Source organism: Erythrolamprus reginae, chromosome 3 (assembly GCF_031021105.1).
Source record: "Erythrolamprus reginae isolate rEryReg1 chromosome 3, rEryReg1.hap1, whole genome shotgun sequence".
Classification (NCBI taxonomy): domain Eukaryota; kingdom Metazoa; phylum Chordata; class Lepidosauria; order Squamata; family Dipsadidae; genus Erythrolamprus; species Erythrolamprus reginae.
This window is the reverse complement of record NC_091952.1, coordinates 31,611,028-31,624,438: the sequence shown is the minus strand read 5'-3', so window position 1 is coordinate 31,624,438 and position 13,411 is coordinate 31,611,028. Positions and strand designations below refer to the sequence as shown.

At 40.5% G+C, this 13,411-nt stretch overlaps 1 protein-coding gene across 1 annotated transcript; it reads right to left on the bottom strand.

Moving 5' to 3' along the window:
• Positions 1-4,098: 4,098 nt before the first annotated feature.
• On the bottom strand, positions 4,099-11,537 carry SYS1 (SYS1 golgi trafficking protein). The gene is made up of 4 exons (XM_070748814.1): positions 11,418-11,537; positions 7,702-7,978; positions 6,705-6,772; positions 4,099-4,888 (listed from the first exon to the last, which is right to left on the bottom strand). The coding sequence occupies exons 2-4, from the start codon at positions 7,861-7,863 to the stop codon at positions 4,648-4,650; spliced, it is 471 nt and encodes a 156-aa protein (XP_070604915.1). The 5' UTR covers positions 7,864-7,978; positions 11,418-11,537; the 3' UTR covers positions 4,099-4,647.
• Between the last annotated feature and the right edge of the window lie 1,874 nt (positions 11,538-13,411).

The following is a 13,411-nucleotide window of genomic DNA, read 5'->3' as shown; positions in this document are numbered from 1 at the left end:
GAGGTAGATGTGATGCCCCATATTGCAGAAGGAATATGTAGAATGTGTTATGTGTTGCAGAAGCCCATAATGCATTCTTGGCCCAAATCCCTGAAGATGTTCTATATTCTGCAACATTTGAAAGTACTTTTCCCAACATTAAGTCCTAAGTGCACAGCTTGTTTGTAATCCAGTCAAATGCAACAGCTGTATTCTCATCACTCACATTACTGCCTTTGAATCTTGAATCCAGTGTGTTTGCAGCAGCATGTATTGGGGTACACAAACAAAATTGCAGCCTTTTCTCTGCAGTGCCCCCTAGTTGCACAAATGTATATTTATCTTGTTTAAAGACTGCATTGAGAAGTACAGGGTTACTTAAACTGTATTTTAGGGTTTGCTTGTCTTCAGCTGAGAGTACTTGCAATAATTTAAGACTTTACAAAAAGTCTCAGAAATCTTTCATTAAGATTCTTCATGTTATAAAGTTTGAATACCATGTCATAGGTATATTGTTTACCATTGGAAAAGAACATATTTCACTTTTTTTTTCAATTTTCCTGGAAAAAAATAAGGAAAAAACCTTTCCCCCCACCTCTGGATCTAATTTGATTTTCTAGTATTTGAGATTCATGTAAATAGGTGAAATATTCTCAGATTATCTTGGATTTGAATATCCATACTGTACAAAATGGCAGTACACTCCTTTCATTTTTGTTTGATCTTTCAATCAATACAGGTAATCTTGGATTTATGACCAATTATTTAAAGACTGTTCAAAGTTATAGCAGCTTCAGAAAGGGTGCCCATCTATCTTAAAAAGTTGCAACTGCCTCCTCGTGGTCACATGAACATGTTTTCATTGCTTAACAATCAGCTGGCATTTATGACCAGCTGTAGCACCCCAGCCTTGTGACCGCAGTTTGCAGCATATTCTACTTGTTTCTGGCATTTTTTTTGCCAGTTTCTAACAAAAAAATAACCCCAGGCATTCAGAATGGATTTGCTTAATAATGGCATGATTCAGACTTATGAACACATGATCCACCTAATGGCCATGGTAAAAACCATTTAAAAATTGGGTCCTGTCATGTGGATGCATCAATTTATAACTACAATGGTTTACAACCACACTCCAGTCCATCGTTGTGTGTTGAGGAAAACTTTTGCTATTTGTAAATTGGTGTCCCTTATTATATTAATTTAAAGATGGAATTTCCTTACGAGTTCAGGAACTTTCCACATCAATCTTTAACAACTTCTCTGACTTCATTCCATTGTTCCTCTGGTTGCCTGTCAATAAGGGCCAGGATTTTTAACATAAACTTGATATTCTTCTTGAAAATGATGGGATATATGCTCAAGATCACATGGAAATTGGCTTACATCTTATACACCAGCAGTTTATGATCTTTGATCAGTCTCAGACTTCAGTCTTCCTTGATATAATTAAATCTTCTATCTCAAATAATACAATTGATCTGATTTCTGCTCAGTCCATCAGGTGATGTCCACACAAATAGGCATGCTTTTGCTGATCTGAAGACTTGTGTCAGCAATCAAGAAATAATTTCATTAGCAGAAACTAATTATTATCATTGTTAGCAGAAAGTCACTACTTTGACTTGATTTTCTAGCATTCCTTGGCCTTATGATTCAATTCAGTTTCCCTATTATTTTCAACTGTGGCATTCCAATCTCTAAATCCCAAAAAGCATGTTTTGCTTGTGATTTCTGTCAATTTATGGAAAGGTGGGTGGGAGTCATATAAGTTGCAAACAAACCCATTTCTTTTTAACTGCTTCTTCACTTTGCCTTATTTAAACACGTTCAAACACAGCCTCAGGTCATAAATAAGTGGGCACCCTAGCTTTTCTTCAAAGCATATCCAAGGACAGACAAATGAATCCCTACTAACATCTGCTAAATAAATCTCAAATAATGGAGATGGTAAAACTCTCGGCACTAAGATTGTCACTGTCTGCCTAATTAGAGTCTAGTCTTTAGTCAATGTTAGTCTACAGGGGTTCACTGAAATGGCTGTAAATCTCCTTTGCTGCATTAGGTATGCTATTATGATATTCCCAAAGGAAAATGAATGCCTTGAGCGCACATGTGCTCGTACACATAAGTACTGCAGACAGTGTTGCATAATACCATAGCTGACAACAGGAATTGCAGGGGTTTTCTTGTCTCAAAGAAAGCAGTGCCATCTTCTGGAAGAAGTTGTTAATGCAGCTATAATTCAACAAGCATGCTGTACAGTACAATATGTTAACATTGGATGAAGGCAGTGTGACTCACCTAATTTCCCAGCTACAGCAATGGCGGAAGGATATTCCAACTGCCCAAATCTATATTTAAGTACCGTATGTAGATCAGAACATGCTATTTTGGCAGAATTTTGGGCTTTCTTTATGCGTTATCCATGGATCCCATCTGAGTGCTTGAGAGATGGTTTATAACAGGGGCTTCAAACTCGCGGCAGTGTCACGTGACATAGTGGGACTTTCCCCTTCTTTGCTAAACTGGACATGGTTGACCAGCATGTAACGCATCCAGTCCACAGGTCACGAGTTTGACAGCCCTGGTTTATAAAGCTCATTTTTGAAAATTATTCACCTTAACCTTTACAAGAATTAGCTTTCCAATTATAACTGATACAAATTATTAGCTTTCCCAAAAAGGTATGTTCAAAGGGAAAACTCTGAGATATATCCAAATATTATTATTATTATTTAAAAAATGTACCGCTACCCTGGGGTGCATTATATAAATGAACCTTCCCATCACACCCTTTCTTTTTGCAGGAAGTCAATACTAATTCTGGAAGATAGAGTTTACTCAGGTTCCAGTCTAAGAAGACAATTACAATTATATGCAAAACAAGTTTATCTTGGCAGGAGTAGTAGTTACAAAAAGAATTAACCATCTTGTTTTTTTGTGCCCTGCACAATATCTTGGATGTTTCCTTGGTTATGAACAGTGAATCTTCAAGATAAAACATTCATTGCAGTAAACACGAGGATTCATTTGTAACATCTCCAGTCTCAGAGTACAGTGATACTTCGTCTTACGAACTTAATTGGTTCCAGGACGAGGTTTGTAAGGTGAAAAGTTTGTAAGACGAAACAATGTTTCCCATAGCAATCAATGGAAAAGCGACTAATGCAAGCAAGCCCAAAATTCACCCCTTTTGCAAGCCGAAGCGCCTGTTTTTGCGCTGCTGGGATTCCCCTGAGGCTCCCTCCATGGGAAACCCCACCTCCGGATTTCCGTGTTTTTGTGATGCTGCAGGGGAAACAGGCGCTTCGTTGGCAACGGAAGTCCGGAGGCGGGGCATCCCAGTGGCGGCAGCTTGGGTTTGTAAGGTGAAAATAGTTTGGAAGAAGAGCCAAAAAGATCTTAAACCCGGGTTTGTATTTTGAAAAGTTTGTATGACGAGGGGTTTGTAAGACAAGGTATCACTGTATTGTGATCAGGGACAGTTACCTCTCTATGACAGATTGTGAACAAGAGTGGTTAGTCCTTGTTTACTTTTTGGAAGCCAATAGTTTAAAAATGTCTAGGCCAGTGATGGCGAACCTGTTTTTCCTTGGGTGCCGAAAGAGCGTGTGCACGCGCTATCGCACCTGCGCGAGTGCCAACACCCATAATTCAATACCTGGAGAGTGCAAAAACAGCTTCCCCCACCCCTTGGAGGCCCCTCTGGAGGCTGGAAATGGCCTGTTTCCCAACTTCTGGTGGGTCCAGTAGGCTCGTGTTTCACCCTCCCCAGGCTCTAAAGGCTTCTCTGGAGCTGGGTGCTGGTAAAAACACCCCCCCCCCCGGTTCCCCCGGAGACTCTCTGGAAGCCAAAAACACCCTCCCAGAGCCTCTGTGCAAGCCAAAGATCAGCTGGCCAGCACACACATGCATGTTGGAGCTGAGCTAAGACAACGGCTCGCGTGCCAGCAGATATGGCTCCGCGTGCCACCTCTGCCCCCCCTGCCATAGGTTCGCCATCACTGGTCTAGCCATGATTTTCTAAATTGTACTACCGACTGATGACTTCCTCATTTCTACTGTTGTATTAGGCAATATAATCCAGCCTGATCAATACATTATAAAACTTCAATGGAAAGTTGAAGTCTTTATTAAATAAAATAGTTATTTTTTTCAGTCCAATAAATACAGTCACATTGCTCTTTGCTGTTAATAAGCTTTCTGGAATCTGAGCAGCCAAGTGAATAATAGTACTGTGCCGTTCTGCATTGTTTGATCTCCTTGATCCTTTAATTCAAAAAGTGGAAGTAAAATGAGTATCAGATAGATGAAGGATAAAAGGGAACAAAGTGTCTATTGTGCAATTGTTGGGAGTTCTCTAGCCAAGCAATGTTCACATTATAGAGAAGGGAAACTGATCATCACACTCACTGCTTGCTTCTCAAATTCAGTCCACTTCCCATGTCTTTTATGCATTTTATCCATCACTCGAGTCTGATCACTTTGGCAAATTGGGCTTGTCTGCATAGTAATACAAGTGAGTTATGTAAAAACTATATTCAAATGTCAATCTCCCAGCTAATATACTTAAAGCCCTCTGGGTTTCTTCAGTTGCATTTCCACGTTTCACAAACTAGCACCAAGATGCTGATACTGATGGAGAAACACAGCGCCTCTGGCAGCTTAAACACTGGATTTGGGGGCTGAATTTAATGGGATTTCTTTCAGTTCTGTCCTCATACAGAGGTATTCCCCAATCACAGCCATGAGTGCTGTGCACACAGTATGTACAAGCCACCAGGTCAAAGCCGTTGGGAAGGATCCGTTGTAAATCCAGCAGCCGAACAGGTGAAAAAAATGAACGGTGGCGGTGAAATCCAAGCACTGCTTTCCTCGTCGAATAAAATACAATAAACCGACGGCACTGCAGAAGAGAAAGGGAAAAAAAATAGTGTCAAACTTTAAGACACACAATCTTCAGAAAAAATAAACAAAAGAAAGAAAAAAGACACACCATCTTCAACATGCTATTTCCCATATAAGCTATGCAAGATCTCTCTCATGGATTTTCATTTAAATCTTTTATCCAAGCTATGTGAGAAAGCAAGGAAATTAAGACACCAAAGATAAACATTTCATATTCTCTTCTATTTCAGCAATTTTAGGCCCTTTAAAAAATTGGTAGTGACATAAATAATAAAAAAAATAAAATGACATTTTAATATTAAAATTTCCTCACTTTTCTGTTTTAAAACCAGTCTCTAAAATCTAGAATGATAATTATATACTGGCAGTCCTCAACTTACAACCAGAACTAAGCTCAACATTTCTACTGCTAAGCGAGGCAGTTGTTAGGTGAGTTTCCTCTTTTAAATATAATATATGTATACATATATTATTATTATTATTATTATTATTATTATTATTATTATTATTATTATTATTATTGCTGCCTCTTTCCAAGGACTCGGGGCGGCCTACAACATATAAAAGAAAAATATATAACATTTTAAATCCAATTAATTAAATTTAAAATCTAAAAAACCCAAAAATCATAAAAAACATTCCCATTCGACCAACTTTCTCTCCAAACATTCATCGGCCGGGGGCAAGAGTCTAGTGGCCCCAAGCCTGGTGGCATAAATGAGTCTTAAGACTCTTGCGGAAAGCGAGGAGGGTGAGGGCAGTACGAATCTCGGGGGGGGGGGGGAGCTGATTCCAAAGGGCAGGGGCCCCCACCGAGAAGGCTCTTCCCCTAGACTCCACCAAGCGACATTGTCTAGTAGTTGACAGGATCTGGAGAGGGCCGACTGTGGGACCTGATTGATCGCTGGGATCCATGCGGCAGAAGGTGATCCCCTAGGTATTCTGGCCCAATGCCACGTTATGACCCTTTTGCCACAGTTGTTAAGCTAATTACTGCTGTTGTTGAATGAATCATGTGGCCATTAAGCAAATCTGGCTTCACACCCCTTACCTTTGTCCGAAGTTGGTTGGGAAGGTTACAAATTGTGATTATGACAATGGAACAATGCAACTGTGATTAGTAAATGCCAGCTGCCAAGTGCCTGAATTTTATCACCTGACCACGGGGTTGTTGCAACGGTCGTGGGAAAACCGGTCCTACGTCACTTTTTTCACTATCATTGGAACTTCAAATAGTTGTAAGTCGTGAAAAAAATTGGGTAATTAAAACTAACTGTATGTGTTTTTCCTTTGTAAAAATGTAACTTTTATGGACATTTTTCTGGGATATTCTCCTGCTTGAAATTCTTTCCTTTTCTTCATTGCACCGTAAACAACTCCAATTTCACTTTTTTCTTTGCATTAGAAATCACCATTATTTGGTTTATAATTTATCAACCTCAGATTTATAGTTTTGTATGGCCCTGCTTCTATACTTTTTCTCTAGACTGATGGTTTCATCCCTAGGATTTGAGCAGTTGAACCAACCTGCTTTCATTACTTCTTATCAACTCAGTGTCCTTTCTTAGAAATTACAACAGGTAGATTTTTCTCCTGGGCACTGTGTTCCCAGCCTGGTCTTTCAGATGTGTAGCTCAATCTGTCCACCTGGAGCTACTCAAACAATCATGTCAAATGCCTAATCCCAACCTTCTTTAAATTGGCCTTTAATTTTCAGCACTGATAATCTGAATATTTCCGGTTTTATCAAGAGGCAAGTCGCCACTCTAAAGCTGTTTGGTTTGAGGATGTCAGAAATATATAACCGGACTTACCAGGTAAGTGCATTTAGAATAAATGCCATTGTGGAAAGTCTCCCAGGAGAGGTGGCAAATCCCAAAACCTGTAAAGATACAAAGAAACATAATCATTGCAATAAACTGTAAACCAGCTAAGAAACTATCAATGATAACATCCTGTTACATAGTTCTATAGTTCAAGAGGCACTAACTGGGCAAGTAATCAAACTCATTTTAATACTGATATAATAAAGGCAGTAATTTGAAATAGTGCATATTAACTTTTGACATATTGATGATTTCATTTATAATATATAGAAACATAGAAGACTGATGGCAGAAAAAGACCTCATGGTCCATCTAGTCTGCCCTTATACTATTTCCTGTATTTCATCTTACAATGGATATATGTTTATCCCGGGCATGTTTAAATTCAGTTACTGTGGATTTACCAACCACGTCTGCTGGAAGTTTGTTCCAAGGATCTACTACTCTTTCAGTAAAATAATATTTTCTCACGTTGCATTCGATCTTTCCCCCAACTAACTTCAGATTGTGTCCTCTTGTTCTTGTGTCCACTTTCCAATTAAAAACACTTCCCTCCTGAACCTTATTTAACTCTTTAACATATTTAAATGTTTTGATCATGTCCCCCCTTTTCCTTCTGTCCTCCAGACTATACAGATTGAGTTCATGAAGTCTTTCCTGATACGTTTTATGCTTAAGACCTTCCACCATTCTTGTAGCCCGTCTTTGGACCCGTTCAATTTTGTCAATATCTTTTTGCAGGTGAGGTCTCCAGAACTGAACACAGTATTCCAAATGTGGTCTCACCAGCGCTCTATATAAGGGGATCACAATCTCCCTCTTCCTATATGCTAAAAATTATGTAAATTATGAGAGAAGTAATCCATTATACGTCAGCTTTCAATATTCCTCCAAAAAATCTTCTACAAGATTTTTAACCCTACTGCCTACTTTGATTTGTCAGAATTTCTTTTTGCCAAACTGAAAATGTACTGTAATTACTTACCTCATAACTGAAAATCTGGTCCAGTGAAGGGCTGCTCTGTACCAGGCTGTCTACTAGAGCCAACCAAAGCCCCAGACTGCTATAATAAATTGCTTGCATGAGCATGATCTGAGAAATGATGAGAGCAGGGTCCCAAACATAACTGCGGAACTGGGAAGCCATTCCTGAAGAAACAGCCCATAGGCTGCATAGAAAGATATGAATAATGCACGGATGTCTTAAAACATAAATTCCCTAGTGTCACTGTCTAGAGAATATAGAGCGATTCCATCAGCACCTGAAAGAAAAATAATAATGATTTGTGTCATTCCAATTAAATCCTACAAAAAGAAGGTATTCTAATCCACTTCTTCTCCAAAATCCAAGAACTGTACTGCATCTTTTTCCAAATACAATACTACCAGTTTACTTACAGCTTCCTAAAGTAAGGTCACTGACCCAAGCCTGGCATAGGAAAGTTATTAAGTTACAATAAATGATTTTTTTCAGATCTGGTTAAAGGTGATAAATTGAATGGAAGCAGTACACACTCTGATTCTTATAGAGGTGGCACTGCAGAATTATATTTGTATACAACAGGGATGGAGAGCCATTTTTTTGCTCAGGTACCAAAAGGGCACGTGTGCGCCCACTTCCATAATGCAATGCCCTCCACTGTGCATGTGAATGCACAACTCTCCCCTTACTGCCCCCCCCAAGTGCATACGCACAGACCTCACTGAAGCCTCCGGACTTCCAGTAGACCCCTTGGGCCATTTTTCGCCCTCCCCAGGCTTCAGGAAAGCCCCTGGAGCCTGTAGATGGCAAAAAACGTGCCAACTGGCCTATCGGAAGTGGCACTTCATAATTCATTCTATTCGATCTTAAGCCCTTTTTTTTTTAGATTTATATTTTTTTTAATAAAATATAATCTTTATTGAAGATAAATGGGGGAGGGGATACAGAAAGCAAAAGGACTATGTAAATATTAGTACAAATTTGTATGAATTTAGAGTATGCAGTTATAAAATAAAATACACACTTACATAAGGGAAGAGAATAAAGAGGAAAAGCTAAAGAGAAAGAAAAGAGAGAAAAGGGGGAGAAAGAAGAGAAATTAAAAATCAAAAAAGAAGAAGAAAGAAGAAAGAAGAAAGAAGTTCATCTATGAGTTTATCAAATGTTTAGAAACACTTAAGCCCTTCTTTATATAGGAAAATACAATAGTTCACTCTATGTCTATGGAATTTAATAGAAAACCAATCAATCCATTGAAATAGAGTTGGAAGGGACCTTGGAGGTCTTCTAGTCCAAGCCACTGCTCAAGCAAGAGACTCTATACCGTGGCTGTCAAACTCCAGGCCCGTGGACCAGATGCATCACGCACTGGCCATGCCCACACCCAGTGTAGTGAACAGGAGGGAAGTCCTGATTTATCACATGATGCCACCATAACAACATGAGTTTGATATCCCTGCCCTATACCATTTCAGTCAGGTAGCTGTCTAGTCTTTCGTTAAAACCTCCAGTGATGAAGCAACTACAGTTTCTGAAGGCAAGCTGTTCCAACAGTTGACATTATACAGGGTATGGACCAAAAAATGGAAACACTTGACTTTTTGGCATCATGTTTGAACATGTTCAAATCAATCAAAACTTGACATATTTTAATGTTCTTTTTAATTCTGTTATTTGATATGCTTTTTAAAATTATCTTTTTTTTAACAGAAATTTAAGGAAATTGGTTATAACCTTCTAGAAATGGCAGACCTCTCGGACTTTCAAAGAGGCCAAATTGTTGGTGCTCGAATGGCAGGCGCTAGTGTAACAGAAAGTGCCCAAATTGGCATTTCAAGAGGTAATATGTTCGCCCTAGAACAAGGACAGAAGCACCAGCCTGAAGATGACGAGTGGGACCTCGTCGAAACATCGCCAGAAATTTCTAAATCCTACACAGGAAGAAACCTGAATATACCAAGACCGTCATACGGCAGAAATAGCCAACACTCTAGGTGCAAAATACCGAAGGAACACAATGGGCACTATCTAACAAAATGAAATTCAATGGTGAAAAAAGTCAGGTTCTACATTTAGGCAAGAAAAACAAAATGCACAGGTACAGTATGTGTGGTACATTGCTCAACAGTAGTAACTGTGAGAGGGATCTTGGAGTCCTAGTGGACAACCATTTAAATATGAGCCAGCATTGTGCAGCAGCTACCAAAAAACCCAACACAGTTCTAGACTGCATTAACAGAGGGATAGAATCAAGATCACGTGAAGTGTTAATATCATTTTATAAGGCCTTGGTAAGGCCTCACTTGGAATACAGCATTCAGTTTGGGTCGCCACGATGCAAAAGGGATATTGAGACTCTAGAAAAAGTGCAGAGAAGAGCAATTATTATTAAAGATTATTAGGGGACAAGAGGCTACAACATATGAAGAACAGTTGCAAGAACTGGGCATGGCTAGTTTAATGAAAAGAAGGACCAGGGGAGACATGATAGCAGTGTTCCAGTATCTCAGGGGTTGCCACAAAGAAGGAGTCAACCTATTCTCCAAAGCACCTGAGGGTAGAACAAGAAGCAATGGGTGGAAACTAAACAAGGAGAGAAGTAACTTAGAACTAAGGAGAAATTTGATCAGTAATCAGTGGAACAGCTTGCCTCCAGAAGTTGTGAATGCCCCAACACTGGAAGTTTTAAACCAGATGTTGGATAACCATCTGTCTGAAGAAGTGTAGGGTTTCCTGTCTAAGCAGGGGGTTGGACTAGAACAGTGTTTTTCAACCAGTGTGCCGTGGCACACTAGTGTGCCGCGAGACATGGTCAGGTGTGCCGCAAAACTCAGAGAGAGAAAGAAAACAAGAGAAAGAAAGAAAGAGAGAAAGAAAGAAAGAAAGAGCAAGAGAAAGAGAACAAGAGAGAAAGCAAGCAAGAGAGAGAAAGAAAGAGAGAGAGAGAGAAAGAGAACAAGAGAGAAAGAAAGCAAAAGAAGGAGCAAGAGAGAGAAAGAAAGAAAGAGAGAGGGAGGGAAGGTGGGAGAGAGAAAGACATAGAGGGAGGAAGGGAGGGAGAGAGAAAGAGCAAAAAAGAGGAAAGAAGGAAGAGAGAAAGAAACGGATGGACGAGAGAAAAAAAGAGGGAGAGAAAGAGGGAGAAAGAAATAGAGCGAAAGGAAGAGAGAATTTTTTTTGTCCAAACTTTTTTTAGCCGCCCCCCTCCCCTCAATGTGCTCCATGGTTTTTGTAAATATAAAAAATGTGCAGTGGCTCAAAAAAGGTTGAAAACCACTGGACTAGAAGACCTCCAAGGTCCCTTCCAACTCTTTTTAAACACATACACACACACTCACTGACTCACACACACACATACGTCTGTATATATATAACGTCTTGCTGAGTTTTCCTTTGACGAGTTCCAACAAGCCATATTTTGCAGGCAACGACTCTCATTGGGGCTTCGTGGGAGTTGTACAAAAGTAGACCTTTAAAAGACCAAAATAAAGCAAACAGCTAGAAAGAAAAGAAGAAAGAAAAGGGGAAAAGAAATAAAAGAAAAACCACTGCATTGTTTTAGATGATGATGGGAGAAAGCATCCCTGTTGGTTTTCTGTAAAGGGAAGGAAAGACAGACGCATCATCCTAAAAGGAGCCCATCCGACCCCTTTCCCAACGATCACTGCTCCCTATGGACGCGGCAAATCCATAATTGCCCCCAAATCCTCCCCATTTACCCTTCGCATTTCCTCGCTCCTTCTCTTCAACCAGACCGGGGAGCCACGACAATCAACACAAGCTCCGCTCCGCCAGGCCCCGTTCTCCGCAGCTGATTCCTTTCTCCGAACCATCGAGTCACGCGGCCTCCAACCGCCTAGAAGGAACGTTGAGATGACCACGTCCCTCGAAGGGGCCGTGGAAACAACGCCGCGCGCCTAGAAAGGTAGCCAAGTAAAAAAGGAAGTGACGACGAACACAGGAAACGTGTGCGCCGGTGGAGGCGATGTTGTCCCTGAGTTGTAGAGATAGAAAATTAGAGAGTACATTTAAAATTAAAATAAAATCGCACTTCTAGAACAATACACTGTACACTGTAATATATAGTGTGTGTGTACATATATAATATAATTGTATATTGTTCTAGGAGTGCGATTTTTTAAAAAAGGAGTGCTTTTTAGAATGAAGGTACTTCATTCTTCATTACTTCTAATTCATTCATTTAATGCGGATGAAATTTAACTTTCTTCAAAGCAGTCTTTGATATTTTTCAAAGAGGGAAAGGGAAAGATGCTCTTAAAAAAAATGGATTGACTTTAATTTCCAGTGTAAACATTGGACGATGGACAGAACGGTGCAAAACATTAGTTCTACCACAGTGCACTACAATGTTTACATGCTTCTCGAAAAGTACAGGCAGTGTTTCACTCCATTTCAAGCATGTCTGAGATGTTGCCTGAATCTTGGCTCAGAAGCATCATTTCCAAGGAAACCTCTAGAGCAGGAGTTTCCAACCTTAGCAACGTAGCCTGGAGCACTTCAACTCTCAGAATTCCCCAGGATTTCAACTCCCAGAATTCCCCAGCCAGCTAGCTGGGGAATTCTGGGAGTTGAAATCCTGGGGAATTGTGGGAGTTGAAGTGCTCCAGGCTTAAAGTTGCCAAGGTTGGAGACCCCTGCTCTAGATTAGGTTGGGATGAACCAGCTCTGAGTCAGCCTTACTCATTTCGTCCGTCACATTCGCATTGTATAATAAATAACTTCTTCAGACCATCGTTTCCAAGCCGGAGATGTCAAGAGATACCCGATGTCAAGAGATGTCAATATACCCGATAAGAGAGCTCAATTAATACCACCCCTCTGTCTTGGGCTAGAATCCCTAATCCTGTTCCCATGGGACACCTGTGGAATTCAAAACCACTAAATCAGTGTTTCCCAACCTTTTTTGAGCCGCGGCACATTATTCATATTTTCAAAATCCTGGGGAACATTGAAAGGGGGGGCGGAGGGGGGGCGGGCTAAAGAAAAGTTTGGACGAAAAAACCCTCTCTCTTCCTCCTTTTCGCTCTATTTCTCCCTCTTTCTCTCTTTTCCTTCCTTCCCTTCTTTCTCTCTCTCCATCCCTCTTTCTTTCTTCCTCTCTTTTTTGCTCTCTTTCTCTCTCCCTCCTTCCCTTCCTCTATGTCTTTCTCTCTCCCTTGCTCTCTCTCTCTCCCTCTCTGTCTCTCTTGCTATCTCTTGCTTTTTTCTCTCTCTCTTGCTCTCTCTCTCTCTCTTTCACTGTCTTTCTATATGTCTCTTTCTTTCTCTTTGCCTCTCTTGCTATCTCTCTTTCTCTCTCTTTCTCTCTCTCTGTCTCTCTTGCTATGTCTCTCTCTTTCTCTTTCTCTCTCTCTGCCTCTCTTGCTAAGTCTTTTTCTCTTGCTGTCTCTCTTTTTCTCTCTCTCTGCTTCTCTTGCTATGTGTCTCTTTCTCTCTCTCTTTCTCTGTCTCTCTTTCTCTTGCTGTCTCTCTTGCTCTGTCTCTCTTTCTCTGCCTCTCTTGCTATGTGTCTCTTTCACTCTCTCTCTGCCTCTCTTATATGTCTCTCTTTCTCTCTCTCTCTCAGCTGACTGCAAGCGGGAGCCCTGAGGGCGGCAGCTGGACGTGCTGCTGGACACCGTATATGCCAGGCCCGCAGCGCCAGCATGTACGACGTCCAGCAGCACGTCCAACCGCCACCGTCAGGGCTCCC

Coding starts and splice junctions, on each gene's coding strand:
- SYS1 (XM_070748814.1), bottom strand. CDS start 7,863: ATGGCTTCCCAGTTCCGCAGTTATGTTTGGGACCCTGCTCTCATCATT. Junction 6,773..7,701: donor ACCAGATTTTCAGTTATGAG/GTAAGTAATTAC, acceptor GTATCTTTACAG/GTTTTGGGATTTGCCACCTC. Junction 4,889..6,704: donor ATTCTAAATGCACTTACCTG/GTAAGTCCGGTT, acceptor TCTCTTCTGCAG/TGCCGTCGGTTTATTGTATT.